At 36.8% G+C, this 17,254-nt stretch overlaps 2 protein-coding genes across 5 annotated transcripts in view; one reads left to right on the top strand and one right to left on the bottom strand.

Moving 5' to 3' along the window:
* The window catches only part of LOC144427375 (uncharacterized), an 89,486-nt gene that overhangs the window by 34,617 nt on the left and 37,615 nt on the right, over positions 1–17,254 (top strand). The gene's annotated exons all lie outside the window — the stretch shown is intronic.
* LOC144427313 (uncharacterized) lies at positions 4,352–12,992 on the bottom strand. Of its 4 annotated transcripts, none has more exons than XM_078116319.1 (8): positions 12,863–12,992; positions 10,609–10,667; positions 10,411–10,450; positions 9,741–9,899; positions 9,388–9,513; positions 8,620–8,745; positions 6,370–6,581; positions 4,352–5,949 (listed from the first exon to the last, which is right to left on the bottom strand). In XM_078116319.1, exons 1-8 carry the CDS (start codon positions 12,930–12,932, stop codon positions 5,749–5,751), a joined length of 993 nt encoding a protein of 330 aa, XP_077972445.1. In that variant the 5' UTR covers positions 12,933–12,992; the 3' UTR covers positions 4,352–5,748. The 4 variants fall into 4 exon arrangements, with proteins under 4 accessions (XP_077972445.1, XP_077972446.1, XP_077972448.1 ...); XM_078116320.1 differs by having other exon boundaries at positions 10,411–10,441; XM_078116322.1 differs by lacking the exon at positions 8,620–8,745.

Raw genomic sequence — 17,254 nt, 5'->3', positions numbered from 1 at the left:
GCCACTGGCTCTATATTGAATAGCGAATAATTATTAGCCAGCTGAGGAAGTGCGCGTTTAAAATGTACAGATATAATTTTTGGAAAGACTGAATTCCAGTAACTTTGAAAATTTGTTCAAGCATCTTGCTTAAGATTAGTTGAGAAGCCCTGGGATATAATGTAGGACAACTACAAATCACGTGTATGCAATGGTTACTTTACTAATACGTTAGTTTTTCGAATTTATTGAACAGTTTTATAACTAAAACCTTTTCGTCTTGTCTTCTAGAACGCCATCGGCTCAAATAGAAATACATAGATAACGATAGGCATGATAGAAGATTGTATGTAGGCATACATGGGCAGTTCCGGTTTTGACAAGTCACCAGGTGTTCCGCCCGGTAGACTTAAATGTCCTAATCATGCAATATGGCAGTCTTAAATTTTTTTCTATTTATTATCAATACAAAATTGATTTTTGTTAATAAAGGCAGTCCATTAATTACTGATTTGCCACTCACTTCACTAAATTCAGTGAGAAAGAGAGAACTACTATATTGTTACGTCATTATTATTATACAGGGTGTCCATAAAGTCCCTTTTCAATTTCAATTTTTCTTATGAAGTCAATTCTCAATATATACTTGTTGTATTTTAATCAGTAATTGTTCAAGTATTTTTACTTCATTTAATACATCTGTGTGGGACAAAGCAATATATGGTATCAATAAATTCCCTTCACAATTAAAAAAAATTTGGGACTTTATGGACACCCTATATGTTACTGCGTCAATTCAAATGAAAAAAGGAAAGGGTCTGTTTTCATATGATTTGAAGATTATATTACTAAGCCTATGGAATTGAACCAAGGTTGGTCAAATCCGCATTGTCCTGGTTATCGTTTCATATATATGATAAGCCTAGTTATATGTACGCTTGACATTTGGAATAAGATTCAAAATTTATGTTGAGAAGAGACAAGCTGATGAATCAGTGACCATGTTTTCATATTCCCTTTCTCCACGCAATTAATTTAACTGAATTCTCTTCAATAAGCTTATAAGCTTAAACGATGTGACTAGAATCATGTTCACTTATACAAACTAGATAGCGATCGCGGACCGCCGACTTATCGATCTGCGGTTTCGATTCTTTCGCTCTGACTCAATAGCGACACCGCGTGTCCAATCACTAATTAATTATTAACTCGAAAATTGTACCACATAATTCATCCAAAATCAGTAGGCTTCTGGTCCAAGATATGATGATGATTGCACATGCAAAATTTGAGTTATCGCGTAACATACGAAAGTATAAGCTTACAATATATCTGAAGCAAAAAAACGGGACAGTGTAAATTCGACAAGCCGTGACCTTGGTTCGTTTACCGAAGCTTAGTGATAATTAAACATTTCTCATACCATTGTGGGTTGATTACAGGCATCAAAATTAGCTGCAAATCTTATTAAAATATCCTTCATTGATTTTTGCCACAAATAATTCTCAATTGCTTCAGTTTCTTTTTCTATCTATACAAGTGAAGTGAGGTCCAAATCAGTGGTGAATCGGCTGCATCCGATGGAAAAATTATATCAATATCAAATAAAAGTATATTTATGGCTGTCATACTGCATAACCGGGAAATTTAGGTATCTCGGGCAAGACGGCGAGACAACTTGCTAAAATCAGGACTGCCAAGGCTAAATCGGGACCGTAAAGTAAGTCTACAAGTGAGCCATCTTTTGGGCTTAATTGGGTATGCATTTCATGAATTTTGTTTGTTATATATCTATTCGATATGCTATTTTCATTGTATTCCTTGGATGTGTTCAAGAAAGTTTAACTAAAAGAATTAGAAAGCAGATCTATAGCGAAAGAAACAACCTCTACAACCATAAAAACTCTGAATTTATTATATTACCCTAATTGGGTCCTGAGTGAATGATGAATAGTTATTTGTTAAATAGTTTGCGATTTGGTTTGTTTAAATATTCATTTCATGTCAAAGTAATTTCAAGAAATTAAATAATGTTTGTTACTTCAAAATTCTAGAAAACTCAATTATTTTTAAAACATTTTAGACCGTAATATTTTTCCTCATTGTTTTATTATTTATAATATTTTATCTTTTTAAACTTTTTTGACGTACCGAAATAATTTCCTAGAACGTTATCACCAAATGAAGTTTAAAGTAGTCCCCGAGACGGAAATTAATGGAATAGTAAAATATCATGGACATTGCCAGGATAGCTTAAATTTTTAGCGGGCAAAACTGCGAAAGATTTAATGCAGAGACAAGAGCAAGAATTATTGAGCATTTTCTATCTACATGGGGGGCTATTTAAACATAAACTGTGGGATTAGGATTTTGCGCTTGATAAGGAAAAGGGCCACAATAAATGTCTGTGGCCCGCGGGCCGCCAATTGCACACCCCTGGTTTAAAATGACTGAAGTTTATCATTGAGCCATCCTACTTTTGTTTATCTATTTTTATTCTATTTTGATAGGTCACTCTGTTCTATATGAGAAAATTTTGAAAGAATTTACTATGTTTTATTTAGCAAATATTAAATGTTGAATAAGATATAAATTGCATTTTGAGTTCTATCATTTTCATTATGCAACTTGATGGGACATTTGGATGCGGTAAAACTGTTTCTGAAACTGTTTATGAAATGTTTCTTAGATGAGAAAATTCTATACCGGCTCATTGCACATTTGGCATTGTCACATTTGGAGTAGGGATGGACGCAAGGTATGAATTCCAATATGTGTAAACTGCACACACCCGTGCTAAAACACACACAGTGACTAGACTACGGTATCTTTACTGTTCGGCATTGCCCACCCAAATCGGTGGCGTATGAAACCCTTGTAAACTGCACATTATCAAAATATATTATCTGACTTATTACATATTATCTTGACATGACCTAGCAGAATGATTTTGATCAAACATTATAGTAAGGGCTTATCCAGTGTAATTACAACCAGAACAACAAAATATCTTGTTCTAACTTGTTTTCGCAGTCGCAGTGGACTTCTGGAACGATTGAGTAGAAGCAATAGAAGTGATCGATCGAGTTGGGAACACGTTTTCAAGCACAGTTGCTGTTGTGACGTCACGAACTTCTGCATATGGCAACCCTGCATATACATTATATGCGTGCTTGAAATGCTGTTAGAACCAGTGGTGACATTTAGGGGGTTTGTTTTTAAAGCTATGATTTTGGTGCGGTTTTCTGAAATACATGTGCAGGTGATGAACCCTGTTGTTAGCAAGTTTGATTGAATAAAAAAACAGTTCCTAAAATTTTAAATCCCCTCGCTGGCTAAAAGTATTTTGGCGTGGTAGTTTAAAGTTCTAGAGTTCAGGGTCTATTTGTAAAGTACTCAATGCGATATCATCCTCAAATTAAACAAAGGAAAAGCCGGATGAACTTGAGCAATCTAGTACAGTTCATCCCGACCTCAGTCAGTTCGCGTCACACTGACCATTTTTTTTGTGCAACTTGCCATGAAATGTTAATATATGAGAAAAGAAACAATGTATCCCGGTGCAATTTACTATCAATGCCAAACTTGATTTTGCATATTGGATATTATCAGATCAAGTCTGATAATGACGCATAATTCTAATTTTGACAGTGTTTCATAATTGTTACGTAATGATAATGTCACAATTTAATTGAAAACTGTATGTCCTAACATCTCATTGGTTGGGAGGAACTGATCTAGTCCACTGGGTGGCGCATTTGTCTTGTTATTAATTCTGAACATATAACATATGAACCCGAAACGGGGTCAACGGACGTGCTAAGCGCTAGGAACCAGCATATCATTTCAAATGAAGATTAACCTTGTACGTTTCAGGTTTCAATATCGTGAGTATATTCAGTTGCGATAGGATTGCTGGAATATAGGCGCGTAGTCTTTGAGGTTGGAGCTCTGAACCCCCCCCCCCCCCCCCCTTTTGAAAAAGAAATTAAAAACACTTTATTCCCTCATACACTAGCTAGCTGGTATAGTAGACTATGACAACTAGATATTTAACCCCCCCCCCCTCAATTTGGAAATTCCTGGCCAAGTCCCTGCTGCAAATCTCACTGTCGTAGTGTGGTTAACATAAGGCTCCCTTCGCCGCATAAGTATTGCAAAAATATTGTTAATAAGAGTTTTGTGTCGTCTAAACCCAGAAGACAACAATAACTTGTACCCATCACTGACAGTAACATCAGGCCTTCAATACAAATGTCTCATCAAGTTGTATGATCAAAACTATAGAATTCAAAATGCAATTTATTTCATATATATTATAAACACAAAAGACAATAATAACTTATGCCCATCACTGACAAGAACTTCGTGTATTCCATTCAAATGTCCCATCAAGTTGCATAATGAAAATAATAGAACTCAAAATGCAATTTATATCTTATTCAACATTTAATATTTGTTAAATAAAACTTAGTGAAATCTTTCAAAATTTTCTCAAATAGAAACCAAGCGCAAAATCCTAATCCCACAGTTTATGTTTAAATAGCCCCCGCAAACTATTTAGTAAATAGCTATTTAACATTCACTCAGGAACAAATCAGGTTAAAATAATTAATTAAGAGTTTTCATGGTTGTAGAGGTTGTTTGTTTCGCTATAGATCTGCTTTATAATTCTTTTAGTTAAACTTTCTTTAAGTAAACACATCCAAGGAATACAATAAAAATAGCATATTGAATAGTAATATAACAAACAAAATTCATGAAATGCACATGCGATAAACCCAAAAAAATGGATACAAGTACATTGTTTCAGCTTATAAGCTTATTGAAGAGAATTCAGTTGAATTAATTGCGTGGAGAAAGGATATATCAGTTTCTTTCTTCTCAACTTAAAATTATAAATGGCTTATCATATAAATGAAACAGAAAAAACCGGACAGTGCGGATTGGACAGTCCTTTGTTCGATTCCTAAGTTTAGTAATATTCAAATCATATGAAAACAACACTTTTTTTATACATTTTGAATAATTTAACGTTGGATGTTTAATTGACGTAATAACATATAGTGTGTCCATAAAGTCTCTTTTTAAATTGCAAAGGGAATTTATCGATACCATATACTGTTTTGGCCCTCACAGACGTATTAAATGATGTAAAAAAACTTGAACAAATACTGATTAAAAGACAACAAATCTGGTTAAGATATATTGAGAATTGACTTGATAACAATCTTAAAATTGTAAAGAGACTTTATGGACACCCTGTATAATAATCATGACGTAACAATATAGTAGTCCTCTCTCTCTCACTAAACTAGTGAAGTAAATTGAAAATCAGTAATAAATGGCCTCCCTTCATTAACAAAAAATTTTTTGTATCGATATTCAATGAAAAAATATTTATGACTGTCATATTGCATGATTAGAAATATTAAGTCTACCGGGCGGGGCACCAGGGCAGCTTGTCAAAACCGGAACTGTCCCGGCAAGCCTACATATAACTTGCAACATGCCTATCGTGATCTATTTATTTCTGACTGCTACCAGGAGGTTATAAAAGACGAGAAAGAAAGATTTTTTGGTTTTAAAACTGTTCAACAAGTACAAAACACAAAAATATCAGTGAAGTAAACGTTGCATACACGTGTTTTGTAGTTGGCCCTAACTCCATCTGTATCGTATCCCCGAGTTAGAGTTTTGATTGGGCTATATATGTGGACAACAGTTATTTGAATTATTTTTCGTTGAGTGAACATTCTATGTCTCACGTTAGAAATCGTTTTCACAGATGGCTCCGTAACGTAGCCAGTTAGTGTACCCATTTCGAATTCCTCCATGGTACGATTGGTTTTGAAAGACACGTACAGCAACAGCTGTTTTCAATTCATAGGGGGGTAGCGGTAAGCCAGCTTCCCACGTTTCATTCGACAGAGTCATAACTTGACCATTCACCGAATAAAGTGTGCGGTTCTGTTAAAATAAAGTATATATTTTGAGAAATATAACATAAACAAATTTACAATTTGTGAATATATTTCAAATAGGGTTGATTGGATATAAACTAGTAAGCTATTCAAATGCACTCAAAAAGAAGTTGTAGTTTGATGTTATTGTTGGAGTCGAAGTCATACTTTTTACATTACCCGGAACATAGTTAACTAGAGACGGAAGTGTTGTTTTATATTATTGACCCAACTGAGAATCGCTGACACAATTCATACAATTTTCGATTCTCTTTTACCTGTAGTTTTCACCTTATAAATTTAATTGGAGAATAAATGCGGTCGCAATATTTCTCATATTGATTTTGTTGTGAATTCCATATTTTCACGTAAGACCTCATTAGCAACGCGATTCTTCAGACTTGATAATATACTGATTCTGATTCACCTTGTAACTCATTCCAGTATGAACTCCAATCGATGACAGCCAATCAGGAATCATTGGGCGTAAATAATCTTTCAGTAGGTTGAGGTGTGTGACGTCATAAATATTAGCCAGCTTGTTTCCACAAAGAGATTCAGCGGCGCTTAATGTGACGTTCCTCGTGTCATAAACAATCGCTCGGAAACATTTCGTCTTGTAGGTGAAGCCACAGTTTTCTGAAAACAAAATTCTATTTATTAGAATTAGTAATCCGGAGAAAATTATCAAAAAGCTTCTTATTTATTTATTTTATAGACTCTCACTCAAAACAAAGCTCTTCACAATCATCCACACTGCTACCATGTTCCGTAATGACTCGAATTTTCAAGGTTTGACCTAGCCAACTTATTTTATGACACACTGGGTTAGGTGGAGGCTACTCCTACTTCATTATTGATGTGCTGGGTTAAGGGGAGGATAACAGGGCTGACACAGTTAAACTGTGAATGCCCAAACTGCTATGCTAACATGATAGTAGTTGGTATGCGTATTAGGACATCGCAAAGCAGGCGCGGGCGAATTAATGCCCGCTGGCCGGATCTGGCCCACTGAAGTGTTTCATCCGGCCCACTTGTGCCTGCTGAAACTCCAACTATAGTTTTTATGGATAAAAATTTCTCCTGTAAGTAACAAATACCAATTGCATTTTGGCCCATTAACACTTTCAGTGCCAAGGACGTATATATACGTCATTTGGCACATATCGTTCAGTGCCATTGACTTATCTATACGTCACTCAAAAAAGAAAAAGGGAAAATATACAGGAGATTCTGGTAATCTTGACCGTTTTTTTCACTTTTCTCTCTCTTGTTACGAAGGCAGGGGAAGGTATGACGTAATTCGATGATAATGCCATTCACTGAACTATTAACTCATCTCTCTCATATCGAGATCGTTGTGATGAGAAAACGAGAAAAATACTTTGCTCTATTTCGGTTGATCGCCTGCGCGGTTTGGACGACTATTCGTACACTTTGGAGGGCTTTATTGTGTTACTAGGACGTCGTAATGACGCAATTTTTCGGTGACGTAGTCAGGTGGGGGGTAATAAAAGACATATGCAAAAATTATAAAGCCAGGCCAACTAGAAGTGCATGTGATACTAAACTATACGGGTGCTCCCATAGTATTCGTACCAAGATGGCGCACAACCCGAACATAGTATGTGTACCAGGTTAGGGTTAACAGGTTGTGCGCCATCTTGGAACAAATATTACGGGAGCGCGCCCTAAACTTCACCGCCGTATACAAAGTCATTCTCATGGTTTGATCATATCGTAGAGCTCAAAATGAACAAAAGCCTAATTTGACAATTTCGAGGTTTACGAAATGATTGAACGACAAGAAAACGTAAAAGAGAGTATGGCTTTTGATACGACGTAGTTTGCTCGATTTCGGCTGATCGTATACACGTTTAGGACCACCGTCCGTATATTTTAAATGCTGTCCTTATTACGTCACTGGGATTTTTGTATGGCGTAGTGACCGTAGTCAGACTATCGATAGTCATGTGGGCTAGGGGAGTAGACAGAAAGTTTGAAAGAGGAAAAGAGAATTTCGATTTGTCAGGTTGGATCGAAACAGCTAGCGGGCCCGGCCGAACGCCGGAAAACTTGTGTTTTCATGAGTCTTGAGGTTTTGAAAAGCGTTTAAAGCTGTGTATATGATACAGAAAGATGCTGTTATATTTTCTACATTTCAAAAGGCGGTGGGGGGGGGGGGGGGGGGGGACCACCTCCCTATGCTACGCCCACTAGAAGTACTTGTGGTACTAAAACTATACCAGACCCCGATTTCTCGAGTCACAAGGTGAAACGACAGCAAATATCTAATGGCATAAAGCGAGGCAACGATCAGATTATGGACGCCACCTTGAGGCAATTTTGTTTTGTCCTATATATATTAGGGCGCCTTGCGGGGATGAAGAAAATCATTATTTCAAGAATAATCTTAGGCGAACACGTTGATATCTTATTATTAAGCAAACACATTTAGTGTTTTTGTGATTCGTTTTCAAATCTCACTCCAAACAAGGCCCTAAACAAAACAATTACTATTGCATAAGGATCTACTTTCTTGGAAGTGTCGCAATTTTTCTTATTCTGGACCTCAGATCTGGGGAATTCCCAATTAAGATATTTGACGCGTACCAAAACGCGTTTAGGGGAGAAATATTTTCCGAGTGAAAAACCAGAAAGAGAATGCCCCACCAGCCTGTACTCTGTTCGACTTTTGTAGTTTGTGGGTGAAAAGTAGAGAGGAAGGATTCCTTAGTTGACCACGGGGTTGTAGCAGGGACGGTAAAAATACGGGCCGAAGAAGTTTTCTCGTCTTTGAATCCTTTGTGAAAAAGTGAGTTTATATTACAAGTTCATAGCAATATTTATAGTTTTGGTTACTTCAAGGTATGAATGAGACACTGAATGGCAATGAGAATATATTTCAAAAATCTTCTTTTTCAATGTTTTGATCTCATGGTTTGATCATATCGTAGAGCTCAAAATGAACAGAAGCCTAATTTGCACATTTCGAGGTTTACGAAATGATTGAACGACAAGAAAACGAAAGAGAGAGTATGGCTTTTGATACGACGCATTATGCTCGATTTCGGCCGATCGTATACACATTTAGGGCCACGGTCCGTATATTTTAAATGCTGTCCTTATTACGTCACTTGGATTTTTGTATGGCGTAGTGACCGTAGTCAGACCATCGATAGTCATGTGGGCTAGGGGCGTCGGCAGTAAGTTTAAAAGGGGGGTTCTGAAATTTCAATTTGCCAGGTTAGATCGAAACAGCTAGCGGGCCCGGCCGAACGCCGGAAAACTTGTGTTTTCATGATTCTTGAAGTTTTGAAAAGCGTTTAAAGTTGTGTATATGACACAGAAAGATGCTTTTATGTTTTCTACATTTCAAAAGAGGGTGCGTTTGGGAGAGAAATATGTTCGGAGTGAAAAACGAGAAAGAGAAGGGCACACCAACCTGTACTCTGTTCGACTTTTGTAGTTTGTGGGCGCACAGTAGATTGAAAGGCTTCCCTAGTTGACCACGGGGTTGTAGCAGGGACGGTTGAAGTACGGCCCGAAGAAGTTTTCTCGTCTTTGAATCCTTTGTGAAGAAAAAGTGAGTTTATATTACAAGTTCATAGCAATATTTATAGTTTTGGTTACTTCAAGGTATGAATGAGACACTGAATGGCAATGAGAATATATTTCAAAAATCTTCTTTTTCAATCTTTTCGTATATTCGCCTTATTACCGATTACTATGACTGAAAGAAACTTTCTTATTATCTATTTTAGTGCATGCGATATCAAAAGACATAGATTTTCATACCCCAGGGAGTGGTCATTTCTCTAACACCTACAACAGAGGGCGTGGTCGTTTCTTTAACACCTACAACAGAGGGCGGCACTGAGTTCGTCTCTGATGTTTCCATCACCTTTTTTAATTGATTGAGCTCACTTTTCATCCCGTCTAATTGTTCCGTTAAAACTGCGAAACATAAATAAAAACAGAATTTAAATTGAACCATCAGTTTTACAATCCGTATCCAGTGAATTTTTTGTCAGAAGATATGAACGTGAGATGGGAATTGCTATACTATACGCCATGTTTTGATTGTTAATAGTGGGGCGCATTGAAAATATAAAATGATTGAAATTTGCTAATAAAACAATGGTACTCCTAAAGTATGCGTACCAAGATGGCGAACACCGGAACTTAATATGTGAACAGATTAGGGTTAGGCCATAATTTTATTCTAATTTTCCTTATTTTAGTTCTATTACGAGTTTTGGGACTAGCTAAGTGACCCTAGTATTTGTACCTAAAATTATAACATAACCCTAACCTGGTACACATACTACGTTCAAGTGTCCGCCATCTTGGTTCGCATACTTCAGGAGTACCTAAACGATTGTTTGCTATCAGATCATTTGGCAAATAATTGAAAATTGAAAACATAGAAAACGTATTTCAGAGAAATTATATTGTGGACACAAACCTTCCAAAGCTTTCTCTTCTTCTTTTGTGCACTGTTCCTCCTGAAATAGAACAAGAAAGAAAATGTTTGAATATATGGGCATGAATGCTGAACATTGCTTAAGTAAGGCCTTAGCTTAGCAGGTGTTCGCCGCGAAAAAGTGTTCCCATGGATTAAAGTGAAATACCACCAATATGAAACTATTACTAAAGCTCTCACCGTAAGTTCACTCCAAGTAAGTTGATCATCGCAAACCATAGGAATCCAGCATTCCTCTCCTGTTGGAAAAATATTAAAATTAGAAATCGAGCGAATTGTTCATTTTAAAATGATTTATAACAGACAAACGAAAGTTATGTTACTAAACTTTTTTTTATAGCGAGACCTATTTCCTTATGGCGCGCATTCGCTCATTCCATATTTAATTTCATACAGCTACCCACGTCATGCGAAAGCACTAACGATAATGATTGGTCGAATCAAATTTGAATTATTATGCCCGCCATTGGGGAATCTAATAATGTTTAGCGGTCGTGCGGGCATGGGCTAAAGATCTGATCCATACAGCCGATTCAATTTCTGGTTTCTGAGTAGCGTTTCAATTTTTTCTGGTGAACAATGAACTCGGGAAAGTTGAATTCTCATAGTTTGCGGCCTTTATGTATAGGTATTCATTATATATATATATATAATATTTTATTTACACGTGCGAGAAGCCGATGAGAAGATCACCTCATTTGAAACGTTTTTCTAAACTTAAATTTAAAATATCGACATTTACACTGAAATGTCCAGAAGTGAAAAAAAACGAGCCGCCACTGATACGCAATTAGCTGCTATATTTTGGATGAGCGGCAATCTTGTTGAATCGGCATTGCTTATTCAGTATACAACATTCTGGGTGAGATAGTTGGGCATAAAATGGAGGAGATTTTACCCCGAGATGCCAGAATATCCGAGTCAAATGCTTTAACAATGAGTCATCACGCCCGCTAATCTATGAGCAATTTTTTTAAGTTTAAAAACAAAAACGTTTTAAATACAATGAGATGCCCTAGACTGCGCCGTTTGTGAGGCTCCTCTTAAATAATGACGTCATAAAAACATTATGGCGTCATAAATAAATTGCGTGGCAAATTACGTCGCTAATCGCCTAAGTAGATTAAGAAACTCCGACCATAACAAAACGCCATGGCACCAAAGTACAGTTTCTCAAATGTATACAAATTCATTATTTCACTGTTTTCAATTTTCAAAACGATGAATACTTATGACGTGAATTTATTTGAGAAATATTAGCTTTAAGAAATTCTAAACCGTTTTTATTCTAGAACAATCTTTTACAATTTAAAACGGCTTAAAATTGAATAACAGTTCCAAACTGGATGCCGAGGCCCCTAAGATTTGCTCATAACCTCTAGTTTACTTTGTCTGGTAAATCCGACCCTGTTTACGGTACAGCAATACGGGACACAATAAACGAGGTATTCGAGGAAAAAGCGTAGCATATGAAAAACCTGTATTTTTCATATTCAAATGTCGGTCCTCATCGAGAGACCGAGGTTCGCCATTTAATTACACCATCATACCGGCTTCCCTTACGCCGCAATAAATAAATATTTCTTCTGATACAAATATGGCAGTAGTGACGCGAGAAAACAGATTTGAAATATGTCAAAAGAACTGTTTCAATTCACGGTTACGTTAGATTTTTGGGTTCTATACTATGAAGACTATAAAGCGTTTATGCTGTTTAAATATCAATGGCCGATTTTGGGAGATTCTTTATATCAGGGGTGTACAGCCTGCGGCCCGCGGGCCATATGCGGCCCACAAGGAAAAATTGTGCGACCCGCATAAAAGTGCTAATTTTGAATTTGAATGTTCACTGTGCAGCCTAGAAATGAATTTTTAATTTACCGGTAATTAAATCTGGCATGCGGGCGTAATTCCAATCCTTTTGCGTTGCAAATGGTATACCCGAGTCCAATCAATTTATTATCTATGCCCGTGACATCCAGCTTGTTCAAAGCGAACAACGCGGTTTCACCCAGTTATTTGTATTTGGCCTTCCTGTGTTAAAGGTTGCACACCCCTGCTTTATACAATTTCTAAATATTTACCCTTTTGTACAAACCAATATTTTTCATATTTGAAAATCGTTTGGGAGGTTTTCAAATATTTATTTTATTTTTTGCTTTAGTGAAACCAGCAATTAATAATAGCCGATTAAAAAACAGCGCTTACACTATGGAATTTTAGCACAAAAATCACAATCATACAATTTTCAGCTTCATTTAGAGCAGCTCAATTATTCTGCCTGATTTACTGAGACAAAAGTTTTACGTAAAGTAAGGATTACCTCACCAAGTATCAAATATCCGAACAAAATTAATTATTCTATAGTGCGCCAACAAAAAACAAAACCCAGACAAACAAGCAAGTCCAACAAAGCATGCACGGTTATACTGACCTTTAAGCAATAAATACGCATCCACCATCAGTATTAGTCCGATGAAACTGTGGCGAATCGGAATCTTCATTTCGAATCCAAGAATTTCGTCAACTTTGCTTCAATGAAAGTCGATTCACGAACAGCGTAGGCTAGAATGAAGCTTCAGTCTATTCGCATCGGAATGTATCCTATGCAAGCTTACTCACTACTCTAGAGCAGAAAGAGAAATTGTTTTCTCTCTTTTAAATTTTAGAATACGTGTTGCGTCACATAAAGATAGTTTGGTAAATGCTGCTCTTTCTATCTTTATGAAACGACGGCGTCATTACCACGCCTGTGTAGAGTAATATTTGATGAAATTCTGATACAATATCAACCGCCACCATGAATTCTAATTTAAAACTAGAGCTGCGTGCAGCTTTAACAGGCTTCCCGCGTAAAAAAACTGAAGACGCGTTTTGCTCACTGGAGCGTGAAAGCGTGGTCAGTCATGCATAAAATTTGCAATTTATGATGGGAGACTTATTATCTGCATGTGATGTAAATTTCAAGTCTCTAAGTAGTGTCGTTCTCGAGAAGAAGATGAAAATGTAAAATCCTATATTGCTCACTGGAGCGTATCGCCGAGGTCACTCATGCGCATCCTTGACATATCGAATCCGGAACATGTCCATTAATCATTGTTATGAATTTCAACCCAATTGCATGTATCAATTTTGAGAAATCGCAAAAAAACTGAAAACGCGTTTTGCTCACTCGAGCGTGAAAGCTTGGTCAGTCATGCATAAAATTTGCAATTTATGATGGGGGACTTATTATCTGCATGTGATGTAAATTTCAAGTCTCTAAATCAGTGGTTCTTAAAGTATGGGTCGCGACCCAAACATGGGTCGCGGAAGATTTAAAAATGGGTCGCGACAAGGTCGTCAATGCAAGGGCAATCTAAGAGGAGAAGGAAGAATTTTCAGCTTTCCCAATGTTTCAATTTAGCTTCTAAACTCTGGTATTTAAAAATAATGAAATATCAAATTTCATTCACGGAAAGAACTGTCTTGAGCTCATTGTTACATCACAATTCTGATATGCCAGTCACGTGTATTACTTTTATGGTATCGGTAACCATGCACGTCGCTTGTCGTTGTGTTGACCGCGTGGAATGTCGTCTTAGTGGATTAAAATAACTAAAAATGGGTGTCTTTTTGGTAATGTAATAGACGACGCAATGAAAAAGCTCGCTTCTCGACATTAGATTATTAAATATCTAGAGAAAATGTGACTTCATCTTGAGGCACCATTTACCGCGAACGAAGCAGGGTGTGCACATTTGATGAGTAAAAAGTTGTATATATTGCGAGAGATACCGAAAGCCAGCCAGGATGTCGTGTTTGCGACGGACAGCGGAGGCCTTTTCTGCTACAATTCGCGACAAAGCACTTGTGCGAGCGAGGATATTTGGCACTGGCGGTTATCAAAACTAAGCTCGCAATCGCCTCGATACCCGTGACAACTTGCGTATTTCGTTAAGTAAAATGGAGCTGTGTATTGAAGATATAATGAAAAGGAAATTTCAGTTTCATCAATCTCACTGAGTCAATGGACTGTTTCCAATAAATAGTTGTCTGTATTTGAGTCAAACTGTACTAACATTAAAAACACATTTTGCGTTGTTTAGGATTGGGTCGCGAGTATTCATAAAACTGAGATTTGGGTCGCGCTCGAAAAAGTCTAAGAACTACTGCTCTAAATAGTGTCGTTCTCGAGAAGAAGATGAAAATGTAAAATCTTATATTGCTCACTGGAGCGTATCTCCGAGGTCACTCATGCGTATCCTTGACATATCGTATCCGGAACATGTCCATTAATTATTGTTATGAATCGCAACCCAATAGCATGTATCAATTTTGAGAAATCGCAAAAAAACTGAAAACGCGTTTTGCTCACTGGAGCGTGAAAGCGTGGTCAGTCATGCATAAAATTTGCATTTTATTGCTAGCTGAAAACTTCTGCACATTTGAGGTGAATTTCAAGTTTGTAGGACCAATTTGAAAAAAAAATAATAAAAATAAATAATAATAAAACACAGGAATACAATAGGTTCCCTGCTGACAAGCAGCGGGAAGCCTAATAATAGAAAATAAAGGCCAAACATGTCTTGTCGGCTTTAATTATTGCGGGGCTCTTGGCGAAACGGATTTCGCTGGCTCAGTCAGGGTAGATATAATTATATTAACTGAAAATTAGGAATTTATGGATAGGTTTTGAACATTTGAATTTTCAGCGCAATCTGCATTCCTAGCCCTCACCCTAACGTAAGGATTTTGGACGTTCAATATAGGAGTTCGGACATCATATATATGATTTCGGACGTCCAATAAAAGATTTCGGACATCTAATATAGGATTTCGGACATCGAATATAGGATTTCGGATGACGAATGTAGAATTTCGGACGTCTAATATAGGGTTTCGGACATCGAATATAGGATTTCGGACATCGAATACAGGATTTCGGACGTCAAATATAGGATTTAGGTCAGGGGTCTCCAACTTAAAACATGTCGCGGGCCACTTTTTGAAATTTATTGTCCACGCGGGCCGCAAACCGAGAAATGAGGTACAAAAATGGGTATCTAAATGTATTGTGTTAAAATTACACTTGAATCTTACAGCAAACGAGACATGAAAACATCATTCACTTGTGCTGGGTATTTGGTATCGATGTTTGGCCTTATTTTGCGTTGGCGTGCTAGTCTCAAGACAACATGCAAATACTCGTCCGTTAGTCGTGTGCGGAGGACTGACTTGCTAACTTTTATAGTCGAAAAAAACTGTTCGCAAAAATAAGAACTGCCAAAAATCGCAGGTATGCAAATTGAATGTGCAATTAGCTTCGCAAATCTTTTTCGGACACAATGGACTGACCAAAACTCGTTTATTTTGTCACAATGAACATGCGAAATGAAATAAAAATATAATGAAACATGAACGTGGACAACAGGGGGGAATTTTGCTTTACTTTTTACAGTTTGTCGGACCGGACTCTTGATGATAAATGGCACGATAAAACCTACTAAAAGTTGACATTGTACTAATTTAGTTTTTTGTGGAAAAATCCCAACCATGACGCGGGCCGCAAAAAATTGGCTGGCGGGTCGCATGCGTGTTGGAGACCCCTGATTTAGGTAGTGCTTTATGCCTTATTGCCTTGTCCACTGGTTCTCAACTGGGCCATAGAGACATTTTCAAGTGGGCCACGAGCCTATTAAAAATTACTATGATTATTTAAAAGTTTAGTTTCATTTGTGTCATTATAGTCAAACTTTTATTGTAGTAGCAATGAATGATGCTGCTGCTTTTCATTCTAAATATTAAAGTGTAAGTATTTATTTTTTTGAAAAAGAGTTGTTTTCTTGTAGTTTTTCCCTTGCATAAGAAAGTTAGTAGACCACAAAATTTTTAAGCAACGAAAGTGGGCCACGGAAGAAAAAAGGTTGATAACCGCTGGCCTAGTCAAAACCATTACCAGTACCGGTTGTGCCTTATAACCCCGGATCGCCTTATGTATTTACAAAACCCAAATCTAATCAATTCATTGACGGGGCACCCTATGGTCCTTAAAATACGGTAATTTTGGGATGCCATATATCAATGTAGAGTAGCAGATGTCACATGAACTTATTCTGTGTTACATGCGTTTATTTCATAGATAGACAAGCGATAGAAATCGCATATGTCTGTTCAGTTGATCACAACATTCCAAGGCCATGTGTTAGTGCGCTGAACTTATGTTTGGGCCACAGTTGAACTAAGATAATTAAATTATATCGGCTTCCAAATGATGTATAGAGCTTTGGTCTAGGCCTGGCATTAGATAACATTTATTAAATAGGCCGGTGTAGATATAGTATAGCTTATGGCGCTGAAAACCAGACAATATTATCAAAACTTCCTGTGCAATTCCAGCTATCGTTGAACTAAATTTCCGCTGTATTGTTCATAGGTGACACCATGATTTCGAAGTATCGCATTTCCAAAACATTCATGCTTATAGGTGATTAATATCGTTTAAAAAAATCGCGGAAGTTCACGTCAATCATTTACTTGCTGTTCAAACAGAGCAACGCAAATTTCTCACTGAATATATCAGTAAGATATTCTGATTATAATTTTAATCAAAGCCCTTATTACATTACCAAAAACTAACATATCAGACATAAAAATGCATTGAAATACCGCGATTCATGGACATAAAACACGTTGAATTTTGCTCCTTTGAAAATTTGCACGGTTTTCGTTATATCACGTGAAATATAAATTTTCGTTGGAAATATCGATGAAAATAACGTAATAATGACACCGATCTTATTCAATCAAGTTTCAAATACCGGTACCGGATGGCGTTGCGATATTT

The sequence above is a fragment of the Styela clava genome, chromosome 9, assembly GCF_964204865.1.
Source record: "Styela clava chromosome 9, kaStyClav1.hap1.2, whole genome shotgun sequence".
Taxonomy (NCBI): Eukaryota; Metazoa; Chordata; class Ascidiacea; order Stolidobranchia; family Styelidae; genus Styela; species Styela clava.
Note: the sequence above shows the minus strand (reverse complement) of the source record. Positions and strands in the feature narration are given on the sequence as shown.